Below are 17500 nucleotides of genomic sequence, written 5' to 3'. Positions count from 1 at the left end.
TGATGGACTTTTCATATTTGAATCAACATATTCTCTCTCTCTCTCTCTCTCTCTCTCTCTCTCTCTCTCTCTCTCTCTCTCTCTCTCTCTCTTTTTTTAAGACTCTGTTTCAGTTTTATAAGGTGATGCACTTTTGACATTTCAACCATCATAGTCTCTCTCCTCTCATCTCTCTCTCTCTCTCTCACTCTTTGTTTGGTGTGTGTGTGTGTGTGTAGTGTGTGTGTGTGTGTGTGTGTGGTGCGCGCGCGCGGGGTGTGTGTGTGTGAATACAAAATCACAACCCCTGAAAAAACTTCTCATTTCGTTCCTTTTGAGTTTAATCTCTCTGAGTCAGAGATTTCATACGCATTGCGTAGATACGCGAACTTGAATAGAGACTGAATCACGGGTCTGGTCCTCTGTCCCCCCCCCACCCCCCCCCCCCCCCCCCCCCCCCCCCCCCCCCCCACTCCCGTCCCCTTCACTTCCCCCCCCAGGGGAAGGGTTATTTGTTTGTTTACTTGTTTTACTATTGGAGTGAAAGAAAGTTCAACGACACCAGGAAATTTATGCATATATAGTACATATATGCATACATATATGTGTATATATACATATATATATATATATATATATATATGTATATATATATGTATATATATATAATATATATATATACATTGTATATGCATACATATATGTGTATATATACATACATTTATTATATATAAATATATATATATATATGTATATATATATATATATATATATATATATATCTATATATGTGTGTGTATATATATACATATATACATATATATATATATATATATATATATATATATATATATATATATATATTGTAACGTCACCAAAATTTAAAACCGAGACGAAATGTGTAATATACTTAACACAAATAAAATAGATTGGGAACGCCGTTGTAAATAATCAATGCTGCCCATAATGACTTAAATAAATTATATATATATATATATATATATATATATATATATATATATATATATATATATATATATATATATATATATATATATATATATATATATATACTATATATAAATATCGATTTGACTACATACTTTATAACATGAAGGCATCAACAACATGACCAATATTAATCCATTGGAAATCATTTATAAAAATACAGTAGATAAAGCTATTAAAAAACTTACCTTTGGATGCTACCAGGGAACACTAACGACATACCTTTCGAAGATTTATTGATGGGTCCACCTCATTGTGAAAGAAAATACTCACAAAAACTCACAGAAATTCATTGGAAAAAAACTCTCAATATTGTGAACAGCCCAATACACCATAAAATGAGAAAGTGAATGTAAAAATCTCGAAATAAATAGGGCAATATTTTGAGGTCAATCGATCACCATGAAAATATTTGCAAAATGTTGGAACAAGACCAACGTGAAATCGAGAGAGTAGAATTAAAGTCTTTTGAAAAGGTGTAAACAAGTTTTCATTCTGTCAACAAAAGACGTCAGATGAAAACCGTCACAATAAATGACCAAAAATGCAGTTATGAAAATTATAATGCAAATTATTGAACAAAATGCACGAAAATGCATGACACTTACAATATAAAAAAAATATATATAAAAGAATGCAACGATAACCGTAAAAATATAGTTTTGAAAATGTGACGATAACACGATACAATGAAAATTGAAAAAATCAATCCAGTGATATAAGATTAAATCATTATAATGCAACAGTCATGACGTCATCTTCATCATCAAGGCACAGAGATTGATGACGTCACCAAAATGATAAATAGCATTAACCAAGGAGAAGATGCAAACCGATCATTTATTTTTTTTTTTTTTTAGTAAAAGCAGAAGCTGGGTTAGGTCATGCATAGGTCAGCATTTGTTCTTCTTCTTCTTCTTCTTCTTCTTCTTCTTCTTCTTCTTCTTCTATTCCTTGTTCCACACGTCATAATTCAATTGAGTTTACAGATGTTATATGTGTTCTGAATTTGTGTATATGTATATGTATGTGTATGTGTATATGTCACATACATATGTGTGTATAGATACTCTCTTATTATACAAATATACTATATATATATAATATATATATATATATATATATATATATATATATATATCTTATATTATACATCATATATATCAATACATCCGTAAATAAACACATATAGAAATGTATATAGGTATATAGATAAACAGTGCATATTTATCTATATGACGTGTGGATGCTTATCTGTATAACTGCGAACACATATACAACCTCACAAACTGTGTAACGACCCCCACAACCAGCATTCTTGCGAACTGGAACACACTTGGAATGTGGAATGTAACAGTAGCACGGAAGAAGGAAAATCACCGGATAACGATAAATAATTAGCAACAGCGAACTGCCAAGGAAAGAAAGCCCAAAAAAAGAAAGCTCTCGGTTAGAAAGCAGGAAAGTGAGGCTTTATGAAAGTGAGGTCATATATAACATACTATATATATATATATATATATATTATATATATATAAGATTATATATACATACATAATACATATATATATATATCTATATATATATATATATATATATATATACATACACATAGACTTCATATTCAAAGCCTCACAGCACATTAATTTGAACCAAGTTAGTGAAATGATGTTAAGCTCACGTCGCCTTCAATTCTTCCGTTTTCCTTCGTCCTCTCATCTCCGTCCAATTCATTTCCACACCGCGAATGAAGGAGGGGAAATGAATTGGTCGTTTCGTAGAGAAAGTTCAAAAGGAAAACATCACACGACAGGCAAAAAAAAAAAAAAAAAAAAAAAAATACATTATTTATCAGTACAAAGCCGATGAATGTTGGTTATTATAAGCATCACAACCCAGACATCACCACCAACTCCTGGTTATGAAATGAAAAAACAACTCCACCATCCCTGAGATCATCACCATCTTCATTATTCACCACAATCACCACCATTATATCATCATCACCATATCATCATCACCTTGACTGGACTCCCCCTCGGGCTTCAAACTCTCCCCGCCCCCGTTGCGGAGCGGACTGCCGGATCGGCGGTCTCTTTGAACCGGAATCCGACTTCCTCGGCCCGGCTCGACTCCAGCAGACGCTGCCGGTTGAAGCGGGCGAGGCGGAGGCGGCGGCTCCTGATTGGTGGACGCTTCGGTGGCAGCGGCCAATGGGCCGAAGCCTAGGATCTGCTCGATTTCGTTCAGGAGCGTCGACTCGTCCAAGCCTAATTCCAGTATCGCTGTGGAGACGGAACGGTTCGAAGAGAGAGAAAAAAAAAAGAAAAAAAAATATTGGCGATGAAGGGGAAGAAAGGGGGGAAGGGTAAATAAAGAATTAAATAAACCAGGCGATAAATGAAGAGAGTAACAGATGTAACACTGAAGAAGGACGGGTAGCGAACATCTAAAATTTGGCAAAACACCAAAACATAAAAATTTTTTCTTCTAAGAAAAATCACAAAGCTGACAAAACAAAGAGCTAATTATATATATTTATATATATATCACAGTCTATATCTATAAAGACATGCTTTAACAGTTCATTCATATCTATATATATCTATACATTGCAATATAAACAACATCTAGTCTAGACACATTTTAAACAAATATTTTATAAAAGACATTTTAAGCAACGTTGCAAATATACACAGCAACAGAACAAAAATAATAATTTTAAAATAGGATATTAAAAAAGCACAAAAAATTAGGAGTAAGCAAAAATAAAATAATGGTCTCGCATTAAAATAAAAGGAAATGTTTATGAATCACATTCAAAACTAATTTAAAAAAAAAATTAAAGGTAAATTAAAAAGGAAAGATGAAATGATGAAATAAAATGTCAGGAATTATTAAACATGCAGATTATTATCATGGGTATTTAATATTCATGTATGTATTTGTTGTATGTGTACGTGTTGGATGTATACTATACACAAAGGTATATATGCATATTCATGTATATATGGATACTGCTTGTGTATATATTATATATATATATAAATATATATATATACTATATATATATATATATATAGATATATATCATAGACATATATATATATATATATATATATAGATATTATATATATATATATATATATATATATATATATATTAATTGAATTTTTATTACCTCACTGTGAGTTTTTAATCACAAAATTAAGCTCCTTAAGTCTTTAATATCCATTTATCTCCACCTCTCTCAACAGTCCATGGTAAAAGAGGACTTATAGTGGGAAAGGGTTGTTTGTAGGTGGTTCGAATCTGCAGGTGACAAAACACTGAATAATACATACCCCTTCGGTATTATGTCCGAGGTAGAGCGGATTCGACCCAACAAAATAACTGAATGCTAAAGAAATTATCGCACTAATAGAATTCCCCCCACCCCACACCCCACCCCAACCCCCCACCCCCCACAAATAGACATAATAAATATGTAAACTTCAAGACTTAGATATCTTGTTCATATTGTTACAAGGGCCAAACCTCTCATTACAATTAATGTTTTTTTTTAAATTTTTTTTTTGCTATATTTCATATGTAATATGTATAGATATTATATATTCTATGATCTATATATATATATATATATATATATATATATATATATATATATATATATATATATACATACATCGTGAATTTCTTGCACTATATTTCAGTCCTTCGTCAATGGCTTAGGAATACTATAGAAAAAAATGATTGACTGACTTGATACCGTGTCTTAAATTTTAATACTAGAAAACAAACTAATATTTCTTCCCGTTTTCTATAAGACCTTCCTGCGAGGGGAAACCACGTCATATTGACCACCGTCGTCGAAGTTGGAAGCTGGTTGTGTATTCGACCGTGTCGATTACTCATTAAGATATATGAAAAGATTTTTGATATCTATCAGTGGAATTTTGTGGGTACAATTGGCTATGAGCCAAGGAATGATTGTTTAGATCATAAGATAGGATCTAAGGTTCAGGATGCTTTCATTTTCATCTGCTTAGAGAAGGGTACGCATTCTCGCAGTGCTTTCTAATTAATCACTTTTCTTGCTTTCTCCTTTCTTTCCCCTTGAGAAAGCACCTTTTTTCGTCCTATAAATATAAACGAATTCTTAAATATGAGGTCAAAATATTCTTCAATTCTATATCAACAGGAAATCGTATAGACCTAACTGAATCTTCTTAAGGCTGGAGGTCAGATCATCGTCTCTGAAGATCTGATGATCATCTTTGGAAATCGGATGATCATCTCTAAAGATCAGATGATCATCTGTGGAAATCAGATGATCATCTGTGGAAATCAGATGATCATCTCTAAAGATCAGATGATCATCTCTAAAGATCTGATGATCATCCTGTGGAAATCAGTTAATCATCTTTAAAGATCAGATAATCATCCTGTGGAAATCAGATGATCATCTCTAAAGATCAGATGATCATATGTGGAAATCAGATGATCACCTCTAAAGAACAGATGATCATCTATGGAAATCAGATGATCATCTCTAAAGATCAGATGATCATCTGTGGAAATCAGATGATCATTTCTAAAGATCAGATGATCATCTGCGGAAATCAGATTGATTCACCTCTAAAGACCATGATCATCTGTGTGGAAAATCAGATGATCATCTCTAAAGATCAGATAATAATCATTCCTCTAAGGATCAGATGATCGTCTCTCCACAGCCACGGTGCTGATAATACGACAGATATTAATAGCACTGCATCACGAACTTCAACATCAAACCAGGCTCTCTCCATCATTAAGAGACAAAACGTCACTTTCCCTGCACTACATTTGCCTGAATCACCTGCTTTCATGTATCATTCTTATATGCTTTCATCTCCTTACATTTCGTTTATGACCTAACATTATGTTGGTATGCCTGCTTTATGCACTGGCATTCTTGCATCGGCTTTAGAGCCCTTGTTATTGTGTTGGTATGCCTGCTTTCAACGGCTGAGCGACAGCCTTTTCTTACTGCGGTTACTGCCTTAGGTTGAGTTGGCACGCCTGATTTTACACAGTCATCCCTGGGGCTGTTCTGGTATCCTTGGCGTTGTGTTGGTATGCCTGCTTTAGCCAGATCGATGCCTGAATAATTCAGATTTGAGATAATTAAGTTTTGGGAAGAATTCAGATTCTGAATAATTCAGGTTTTGAATAATTCAAATTTAGAATAATCCAGATTCAGAATAATTCAGGTTTTGAATAATTCAAATTTAGAATAATCCAGAATCAGAATAATTCAGATTTCGGATAACTGAGATTTGGAATAATTCAGACTTTGGATCATTGAGGTTTGGAATAATTCAGATTTGGGATAATTCAGGTTCTGAATAATTCAGATTTAGAATAACTCAGAATCGGAATAATTGACTTGAGAATAATTCAGATTTGGGATACTTCAGTTTGGAATCATTCAGATCTGGAACAATCCACATTTAGAATAATTCAGATTCTGAACAATTCAGACTGAATAATTCAGATTCCGAATGATTTCTGAAATATTCAGGTTTTGAATAATCGAGGTTCTGAATAACCCAGATTTGGAATAATCCAAATTTGGAATAATCCAGACTGCAACAACTCTGTTAAGTCAGAAAGTTGAAAGTGGCTCTTACACCCAGGAGTTCAGTGTCTCCCAAATTAGTTCTTATTATTAATAATAACAAGACAAATAAAAAGGTGGTTGAGAGAGAGTGTGGGTTTGGGTATGGGGCAATGGCCCCACTTTCATACCCAGATGCCAAATGCGTAGAATAGATTCCCGTACTCAACTGGAATTATTATTATTATTATTATTAATATTATTATTATTATTATTATTTAGAAGATGAACCTACTCATATGAAACAAACCCACCACAGCGTCCAATGACACGAAATACAAGCTTCCAAAGAATATATTGGTAAATAAAAAAATAAGACATCTCTTATTAAAAGAGGAAAAATTTACAATTTAATAATTAAATAGAAAAAAATGTAAAGTAAGATCTTATTCAAGTGACGGACAAAATTGGCAGAGCTTAAGGCATTCTGAAAGCAATATTTCTCGCTAGTATAATGACCTCAGATTCTTCTCTGTATTTCACAAGTGGCTTGTTTGGTTATGGTGAGAAAGCTAAAGCTATATAACTCTCTCTCTCTCTCTCTCTCTCTCTCTCACAATATATATATAATAATATATATATATATATATATATATATATTGTTATTACTTCCAATACATCCTTTGCTACATATACCATGCAATCAAGTTATCTCAGGATTCAACCTTTTCACTTTCAATTGTATTCAACATCGCCACTTCGCTTCCACAATGGAGGTTTGGCTAACCAACCGTTTCATACATTCCTTATTCCTTTATATATACATATACATGTATATACATACATACATACATACATACATAAAAATAGGACCTCAGTGAAATTAGCTGCTATCTACCGGCGATATTTATTAAGATCAGTTACAAGATTTCCACGACTAACAGACTGTTAGTCCTGGAAAGCTTGTCACTTTTTGAAATAAATGTCTCCGGTAGATACCATCCAGTTTCAATGAGTTCCTATATATATATATATATATAATATATATATATATATATATATATATATATCTATAACTTTAAATTATTATTAAGTCTGCCTCATGCTAAAGACTGCCAATTTAGATCTCTATGATAACACCAAAATAGCAAAAATTTAAAAAACCAGCAGTGCTTTCTCTTTAGAAAGCAGAGCGTGAGATATTAATTCTCCCTCCTAATAGCTTTGGCGAGACAGATATGGCCAACCTGTAGAATAATTTTAGAACACCCGCACATTCCCTCATTTATATTTTAGTCTCCGAATTAATATCATTATGACGTGTGTGTGTGCGTGTGTGTGTCTCTCTCTCTGTGTAAGAGAGTGTAAGTGAGTGAGTTCGCACCTTGCCAAGGCAGGGGTGCCATATTTGGGCAGTGTTTAAAAGGTAAAATTGGTGCCTCTCTCGAGTTACTTAACCTGGCCCGCACCAGTCAGAAAGTGACGAACGGCAATAACAAAGAAATACGACCATCTATAACAGATACTCAGATATTCAGAGTATTATTCTCGCAAGAAGACTGCCGGGTAAACGTGTATACACACATATACACACGTGTATAAACCCACACAGGAAACGCTTGCACGTATTTGAACGTGGGCGGCAAGATAGGTCACCCAGTAACCTTGTGGCTATTTCTGACGACTAACTGGCAACTTACTCGGTTACACTAGCGACTAACTGGCAACTCTGCCTCAATGCGACGATAATGGGGTTACTCCACTTGTCAAATTGGGTGCATAGAGGCCCTTTGTGGAATATTAAATCTAATTTTGAAATAGATATTGATGAATAATACATATACAAAAAATAATCTACCTATTTAATACAAATTTATTCTACAAAAATGTAGGTAAATAATAATAACCTCTTGAATAGTTAAAATGGCTTCTAGATCCCTGAGATAATACGTGTTCTAAACACGTACATCAACCGGTTGGTATATAATTCTTACCATCCATTCACTCCCAGACTGTGGAATTCTTTGACTTCCTGTATATTCCCAGAACCATGAATTCCCAACACCATCGTCCCCCTCCCCCTCTTTTTTTTTAAATGGAGTTTAATACTTTGGGGAAATTCACTAACATATCTAAGGAGATATGACCTTCTCTAAGAAAAATAAATAAATTAATTAAGACATTTAATAAACTAGCATCAATATATTATTGCATTAGAATCGAGAAGAAGAACCGGGAGAGAGAGAGAGAGAGAGAGAGAGAGAGAGAGAGAGAATTAGCCATTTCTCGTCACCTGCATGTTTTATTACAGTCTATAAATTTTTCAGCGTAGTTAAACAAGCGCACACTTTCCCCCTTCCCCCTATACATAGAGAGAGAGAGAGAGAGAGAGAGAGAGAGAGAGAGAGAGAGAGAGAGAGAGAGAGAGAGAGAGAGAGAGTCCTCAAACCCATAATTCATTCCGAGAGAATGAACTCTCTTGAAAGTGTTGAAGCTAAAGTCAAAATGGAGAGAGAGAGAGAGAGAGAGAGAGAGAGAGAGAGAGAGAGAGAGAGAGAGAGAGAGAGACTTCAATAACACGGGCAGATGCTCCAATCTTTATTTACAGCTTCCATCTGTCTCCCGACACGAAGCTTATCTCACATTCCCCATTTTAATTTGTTCCAAAGGCCCTTGACGAAATAAATTGGCGAGTGGAATAAAAACAGTCGCCTGTTGTTCGAGTCTGCATGAATTTATGCTTTCGCCAACAGTGTGCCTTGTGATATGCATCGTGCGTCTGTCTTGTACTTTCCAAGTGTTGTATTTGTATTTCACTCAGCTGTCCACCTTCTTTAACGATGAGAATTTCTAGTTATTACTCATCATTTCAGAATAAATTTTAATGAGGCTTTTTTCGCTGAAGGGAATTTAAAATGTTGACGTCATCGGGTCTCTCAATTCCACATTTATTTTCATTTGACGTCAGAAGGAGAAATGACAACATACGGATAACGGGATGAGAATCGAGAGATAAAGAAAAGGATGAAAATAGCAGCTGATAAACATCGGGAGAAGGGAAGAGGAACAAAAAGAAGATAAAGAGATATGACATCTAAAAGAAGAAGGTAATAAATACCAAGAAAAAGATAAATAATAAGATGATAATAAAGATGAATATCTAATTTTAATTCCAAGAATTCATGAGTAATATATACTCATACAATTCCTGATATTCACGGCATTCCTGCTACAGAATTCCTGATACTCACAGAACTCCTGATATCCAGAGAATTCCCGAAATTCGCAGAATCCCTGATAGTCACAGAATTCCTGATGCAAAATTCTTGATACTCACAGCATTCCTGATACAGAATTCCTGATATTCACAGAATCCCTGATACTCACAGATCTCCTGATATTCACAGAATTCCTGATACAGAATTCTTGACACTCACAGAACTCCTGATAATCTCAAAATTCTTGATACAGAATTCTTGACACAGAATTTCTGATATTCACAGAATCCCTGATACTCACGGAATTCCTGATACAGAATTCTTGATACTCACAGAATTTCTGATATTTGTCACAGAATTCCTGATACTCATGGAATTCCTGATACAGAATTCTGACACTCACAGAATTCTTGAAACTCATAGAATTCCTGATCCAGAATACTTGAAACTCAAAGAATTCTTGATGAATACCTGATACAGAATTCTAGAATTCTTGAAACTAAGAGAATTCTGACACACAGAATTCCAGATATCCACAGAATTCCTGATACAGAATTCTCGACACTCACAGAATTCCAGATATCCACAGAATTCCCATCACAAAATTCCTGATACCTGCAGAATTCTTTATCCTCACAGAATTTCCGCTCACGAAATTCTTGCCATAGATTCGGAATACCGTACTCTGAGTTTATTTCCCTTTAAATTAAAGACAAACAACCCCACTACAAGCCGAAATGAACAAGCCCGTACTCCACAACGAAAAAAATAAGAAATAAAGTAGAAACAAAAATAAAAATGAGTCGCTCCAATCACCGAAGGATAAAAGCAGACATTACGTTCTCCACATAACTATGTCCTGACCACAACATTAACTTTTTCCTACCCCTTCCTCTTCTCACTGTTTATTGTCTTTAGCAGTTTTCTTCTTATTGCTGCTTTTTTTATTGCTTAAACCGAGTACCTCCCCCCACACACACTTTCGCTGCGTAACTTTTACGTCTTTTATTTCAAGTTGCACGTTGTCTTATTTTCATGCCATTTCAACAGATTTTCTTTGCTGTCTGCTTTTCTCATTTAACATCTGTTGTCTTCCTTTTCGTTATTTGCTTGTCATTTTTCCCTTATCACTTATCTGTATCCGCTCTTATCAGCTATATGTCCTTTATCAATTAAGTTGTCTTATTTTCAAGCCATTTTAACAGACTTTCTTGGCTGTCTGCTTTTCTCATTCCGTTGTTCTGTTGTTTTCTTTTTCGTTATTTCCCTCTTGCTTACGTGGTCCATTTTTTCCCTTATCGCTTTATCTGTCGCGACTCATCAATTTAGCTGTCTTTCCTGCCCTACGGAATTTTGTAGCCTTTATTGAGTTACCTTATCTCTGTAGTCTTTCTTTACCTAATTTTCCTTATGCTTTCGTGGTCTTTTTTTTTTCTCTTCTTAACACATTATCTTTATCAATATGCTTAATTATCCTGTCTTGCTTTCTTTGCCGATTTTATCCATTTTCCCCCGACACATTTTATTCCCGTTAACTTTCTTTCCTTTCCCTTCTGGCTTCCGTTGTCTTTCTTCCCCTTTTTCCCCCTTTGGTTTTTCCTTATCACCTTATCTTTATCAATATGCTTAATTATCCTGTCTTGCTTTCTTTGCCGATTTTATTAATCGTTCCCCTGCTCATTTTATTCCCGTTACCTTTCTTTCTTTCCCTTCTGGCTTCCGTTGTCTTTCTTCCCTTTTTTCCCTTTGTTTTTTCCTTATCACTTTACCTTTTGTCTTGTTTTCTTTGCCGATTTTATCGAATATTCCCCTGCTCATTTTATTCCCGTTATCTTTCTTTCTTTTCCTTCTGGCTTCCGTTGTCTTTCTTCCCTTTTTTCCCTTTGTTTTTTTTTATCACCTTAATTTTGTCTTGTTTTCTTTGCCGATTTTATTAAATATTCTCCTACACATTTTATTCCCGTTACCTTTCTTTCTTTCCCTTCAGACTTCCGTCGTCTTTCTTCCCTTTTTCCCCCCATTGCCCAAGACGACCCCCCCCCCCCCCCTCCTTCCTCCGATGACTGACACACTCTTTAAACGGTGTCAACTCCAACAACTCAAGTTCCTCGTTTTTATCTTAAGCACAAACACCTGTCAGCTTTTTTATCTCGCAGTTTTATCAAAAATAATGGGCAAGGTAACTGAAGCAACTATCTTAACAGGAGAGAGAGAGAGAGAGAGAGAGAGAGAGAGAGAGAGAGAGAGAGAGAGAGAGAGAGAGAGAGTTTATTGGTTGTCATTCAGAGTTTTCCCAGGCAGTGCCGGGTTGGTCAGCTTGGGTTTATCGACTGTCATTCAGTTTTCCTGGGCAGTGCCGGGTTGGTTCGCTAGTCTAAGATTTTAAAAAATTAATAAATAAATAAAAAATAAAATGGGAAAGTAATTGGGAGAATAATGGAGGTGGCTTTGTTATTCTGTGTTTAGATGTTGCTGTGATATATATATATATATATATATATATATATATATATATATATATATATGCATATATATATAATTATATACACATTATATATTTATATAAATATATATATATCTATAAACATATATACATACATACATACACACACACACATATATATTATTATATAATATATATATATAAAATATTTTATTTTATTATATATATATATATAATATATATATGTATATATAATATTATATATATATATATATATATATATATATATATATATATATATATATATCATATATAATATTATATATATATATTTATATATAGTTTTATATATGTATATATATATATATATTTATATATATATATATATATATATATATATATATATAGTATATTATAGAGAGAGACAGAGAGAGGGGGAGAGAGGAGAGAGAGAGAGAGTATATCTATATCTATGTATATATATATATATATGCATATACATATATACCATATATATCATTTCGAGCTACAAATGTCCTTTAACATCTATTCGCTCTACTTCGGAATTTATATATTTTTTCATATATGTACCGAAGGGGAATTTTTAGTTGTTTAATAATTTCGACCCCTCATGGGATCGAACCACCGTCCAGTGGACGGGAACGAAATCAGTTACGGACAGTAAACCGCGTTATCACTGTCCGTCCTGATTTCGTTCCCGTCCACTGGACGGTGATTCGATTCCATGAGGGGATGAAATTATTAACAACTAAAAATTCCCCTCGGTACATATATGAAAATGTATCAATTCCGAGGTAGAGCGAATTAGATATTAAAGGACATTTGTAGCTCGAATGATATATATGAATCACGGTGATGTGATATTATATATAAATTATATATATATGTGTATATATATATATATATAATATATATATATATATCTATATATATAGATATATATATATAGAGCAACATTTCAGCGAAAAACAAAAGTAGTACTTATGAAATCTCCATCACCCTAACCACCAGGCTCTCACCTACTGCTTCCCAATAATCACTTCCTACGTCTGCCTCCAGACGGCGCTACGGTCAGCAGTCTACAGTCTACAAATTGCTTCCGACAGCTTAAAAGCCGAGGCCTCTTTTATTTATAAAATCCCTTGGGGAGGGGGGGGGGCAGAGAAGAGGAAGAGGACCAACTCCCTTGTATAAAGCCCATTATCGGCTTCGTCTAGATCTAAGTGGAACACTGCAAACGCTACATCACTGAAGACGCTTTTAACGAATAAGTCATAAAAGTAAGGAAATACATCCCTTTGACATATATATAATCTAAAATAAATAAATACATCCCTTTGACAAATATGCAATTAGAATATATAAATAAGTCCCTTTGACACAGGCAATTAAAATAAATACAACCCTTTCACAAATAATGGTTAAAATAAATGCATTCTTTTGACAAATACGTAATTAAAAAAAATAAACACATCCCTTCGACAAAATAAGCAAACGACAACAATAAAGATATAATATATATAAATCACAATAAATATATTAATAAATATATTTTAAAAAAAAAAAAAAAAAAAATAAATTCATATATTTATTATTTATTTATTATTTATTGTGTCAGTTGCCAATTTGTCAAAGGACGTATTTATTTATTCTAATCACTTATGAGTCAAAGGGTTATATTTATACATTTTAATTGCTCATTTGTCAAAGGGATGTATTTCTTTATTTTAGTTACTTATTTGTCAAAGGGATGTATTTGTTGATTTGTATTGCTTATTTGTTAAAAGGGTCTTCTGTGACGTAGCACTTACAATGGTCCACTTAGTTCTAGACAATTTATATATACATATATATATATATATATATATATATATATATACTATATATATATATATATATATATATATATATATATATATGTGTGTGTGTGTGTGTGTGTAATATATATATATAATATATCTATATTATTAGATATGATATATCTAGGGATAGTATATACCGTATATATATATATATATATATATATATATATATATATATATATATATATATTATATTTATATCTATATATATATACACATATAAAATATACCTTCCATTCCCAGGTATTTTACGTTACATCTTATAAATGAAGCGGAGAAAACATAAATGAGAGAGTATTTTTTACAAAAAGACTTACACAAGTGACGGAGTTCTTACGTCAGCTCTCTAATTTTAAGACACAGTAAAAAAATAAAAAAATAAACCAACACTGTAGTGATAATAGTCACGAGTTTATATAATGAGCAAAGGTGAAGAGGTCTAAATATGATTAAGCATTGGATGATGTGTACGTTCATAAATTCACATCTGTGTGGTATGCGATTGTTCGCACATATTACACATACATACACACGTATACATAAATACGTGTATATATATATATATAGATATAAATATATATATATATATATATTATATATATAAATATATATAATATATATTTATCAAATATATATATATATATATATATATATATAGTGTGTGTGTGTGTGTGTGATGTTGATCTATTTTTTATATAATATAATATTCATATATATATACATAATGTGTATGTATGTGAGTGTATGTAAACCACTGTCAAATTCACTCCGAAATGTATTAAAAAAACCATACAGGCAATCGTTCCCAGAGACACTCCAACAGCACACGACATCCAAATGTTTTTCACCGAACCGTGCAATAATTCAGCACAGGTGCCAACTAACACGCCAGACACAAGTCTTTCAAGCAAGCACGGGTAATTTCATAAAGGGGACAGTGGGACTACCTCTGAGAGAGAGAGAGAGAGAGAGAGAGAGAGAGAGAGAGAGAGAGAGAAATTTAACTCAGAAGACCTGCCTTAGGATGTATACCACATACGCCAAATAATGCGAGGGAACCGAGATAAGATGTATCTACGTCCTCCTTTAAAAATGCGCGTTAAAAAAACTAAGATTTACCAGACAATTACCATAAAAAATTCACCAAATTCAAGAACAGTAATTCCACATTAACCTAAAGTTTCTGCAAACCATATATACTGATTGATTGATGGTCTGACAGAATAGGATTGATCTGGCGTCGCAGGTCAAGGGGTTCAAGTTCCCAAAAAACGGTTCTAGTAATTACTGATATTTTTTTAACAACTGATCTCTTCTTGATGTAATACCTATATTACCTTCAAAAGAACACAATATTCTTTGGAAGCTTGAATTTAAATTCAGTGGCCCCTGTAATGGACTTGTCCCTTATGAAAAGCGTTCATCCTCTAAATAATAATAATAATAATAATAATATAATAATAACATAATAATAATAATAATAATAATAATAATATAATAATAATCTTGAAATGGAGAAATAAATCACAGTTATGCATGGGGTACATATATATATTTTCAAATATATGTACCCATACATAAATATGATGTTTCTCCTAATAATAATAATAATAATAATAATAATAATAATAATAATAATAATAATAATAATAATAATAATAATAATAATAATATCCTAACTATGACAACTATTGGAATTCTACTCAACAACCTAGCTGAGTCAGAAAAACGAATAATCAGAATTGAAAAGAATTTATATAAGATTAATTCGTTGAATAATGCCATAATTTTCAACAAAGCATGTACCAAAGAAGGTCTGCTCCCTGCATAAATAATAATAATAATAATAATAATAATAATAATAATAATAATAATAATAATAATAATAATAATAACTAAAGCCCCCCTAACAGAATATATCTAAAGTCTAAATACATTTAAAACAAAGAGATGAAAACCAATCGCCAGCCAACCCTCCCCCCCCGAAAAAAAGCGTTAAATATAACAAAGAGGATAAATTGAAACAATCTGCACTCATTCCAACGACACATAAATAACAATTAAGGCGTGAAACGGAGTCATTTAATGGTCATCCCTCTCGCCAGCTTTACAGAGAGACCAGAAGGAGAGTCGGACCCAACAAGAAGAAGAAGAGGTAGAGAAAACGGTTCAGCCGCCACAGACGTGGGAAATGAGATCTCGATCGCGAATTTAGATTTGAGTTTCCGACTTGCGCGCGTAGGTGAGGAGTGGTTACGTCGAGTTAGTTGATGATATAGATATACTAATATTACTGTTATTGTAATTATTATCATTATTGATTTTATGTACCTATGTGAATATGTAAGGATTCGTTTGGACCGAGCCTACGGTTATTGACTTACAAAGAATAATTCAACAGTACAGATATCCTATTATTATTATTATTATTATTATTCTTATTATTATTATTATTATTATTATTATTATTATTATTCAAAATATGAAAAAACGCTCGTTTGGAACAAGACTAAGGCCACTGACTTATAAAGGAAGCTTCAACAAGTACATATTGCATATTATTATTATTATTATTATTATTATTATTATTATTATTATTATTATTATTATTATTATTATTAACCAAACAAAAACTTCTTTCAGTTTTCTTCTGACGATTGAAAAAGAAACCCACAAATTCAATTTGTAACTTGTTTACTTCTAAGTATTTACATTAAGTTTTTAATTTTTTACTCCACACTCGAGTACTTTCAGGCCCTTCTGTGGCCCATTCTCAAGAGATGTTTGGGATGTTAGCCTGGGTCAAGGCCCAGCAGTCTTCTGGAACTTCTTCTCGTTGTGCTGTCATTTATGCGATGGCTGTTCTGGTTTTTCTTGAGAGTTGCCAATCCCCTCTTGTCGCTGTGATATCCTGAGCTGATGGGTTCAATGGGATTCACCCTTGTGGTAAGGGTGTGGTCACCGAAAGTCTGTTGGGCAGGAAACCTAATCTCCAGGTCAGCAGGGTCAATCTTAGCTTCTTTTAATATCAAAGCTCGGCTTATGGGATCTTCTGAGGTAAAACCTTTGTTTCCTTCAATTACTTTGATCTCTCTGATAACGCACCTTCTACTACCCTCCTGTGACTAATTTTGTTGCTTTTGTATATAAGCCTACTGTTTTTTTGAAATCCATCCTATGGTCATTTTTCCCAACAATGTCTAGCATAGCCACTCCCCTGAGAGTTAAAGCTGTACTGCCCTTCTATGTTCTTGGACTCTAGTCCTTATTCCCCTACCTGATTCCCCCCCCACATATCTGTCTCCACAATTATTGCAATTGATTATGTATACCCCCGCTACATCATCTGTATTACTGTCTTCTCCTT

General features: G+C 33.1%; 1 protein-coding gene across 22 annotated transcripts in view; it reads right to left on the bottom strand.

The window, feature by feature from the left end:
- Positions 1-17500, bottom strand: part of LOC135213567 (microtubule-associated protein futsch-like) — a 699290-nt gene that overhangs the window by 318481 nt on the left and 363309 nt on the right. For 20 of the 22 annotated variants that reach the window (XR_010314169.1, XM_064247555.1, XM_064247553.1 and 17 more), the window contains one exon: positions 3009-3272. The exons of the other annotated variants lie outside the window; for them this stretch is intronic. Coding sequence is in view for 19 of the 20 variants with exons in the window: in XM_064247555.1 (XP_064103625.1) it covers positions 3009-3272 (264 nt within the window). In the remaining variant the exon portion in view is untranslated. The remainder of the gene's footprint in view (positions 1-3008; positions 3273-17500) is intronic. 22 annotated transcript variants of the gene reach the window in all.

This window comes from Macrobrachium nipponense, chromosome 43 (genome assembly GCF_015104395.2).
Source record: "Macrobrachium nipponense isolate FS-2020 chromosome 43, ASM1510439v2, whole genome shotgun sequence".
Classification (NCBI taxonomy): Eukaryota; Metazoa; Arthropoda; class Malacostraca; order Decapoda; family Palaemonidae; genus Macrobrachium; species Macrobrachium nipponense.
The sequence above is the reverse complement of the archived record's forward strand: the minus strand, read 5'-3'. Positions and strand labels throughout refer to the sequence as shown.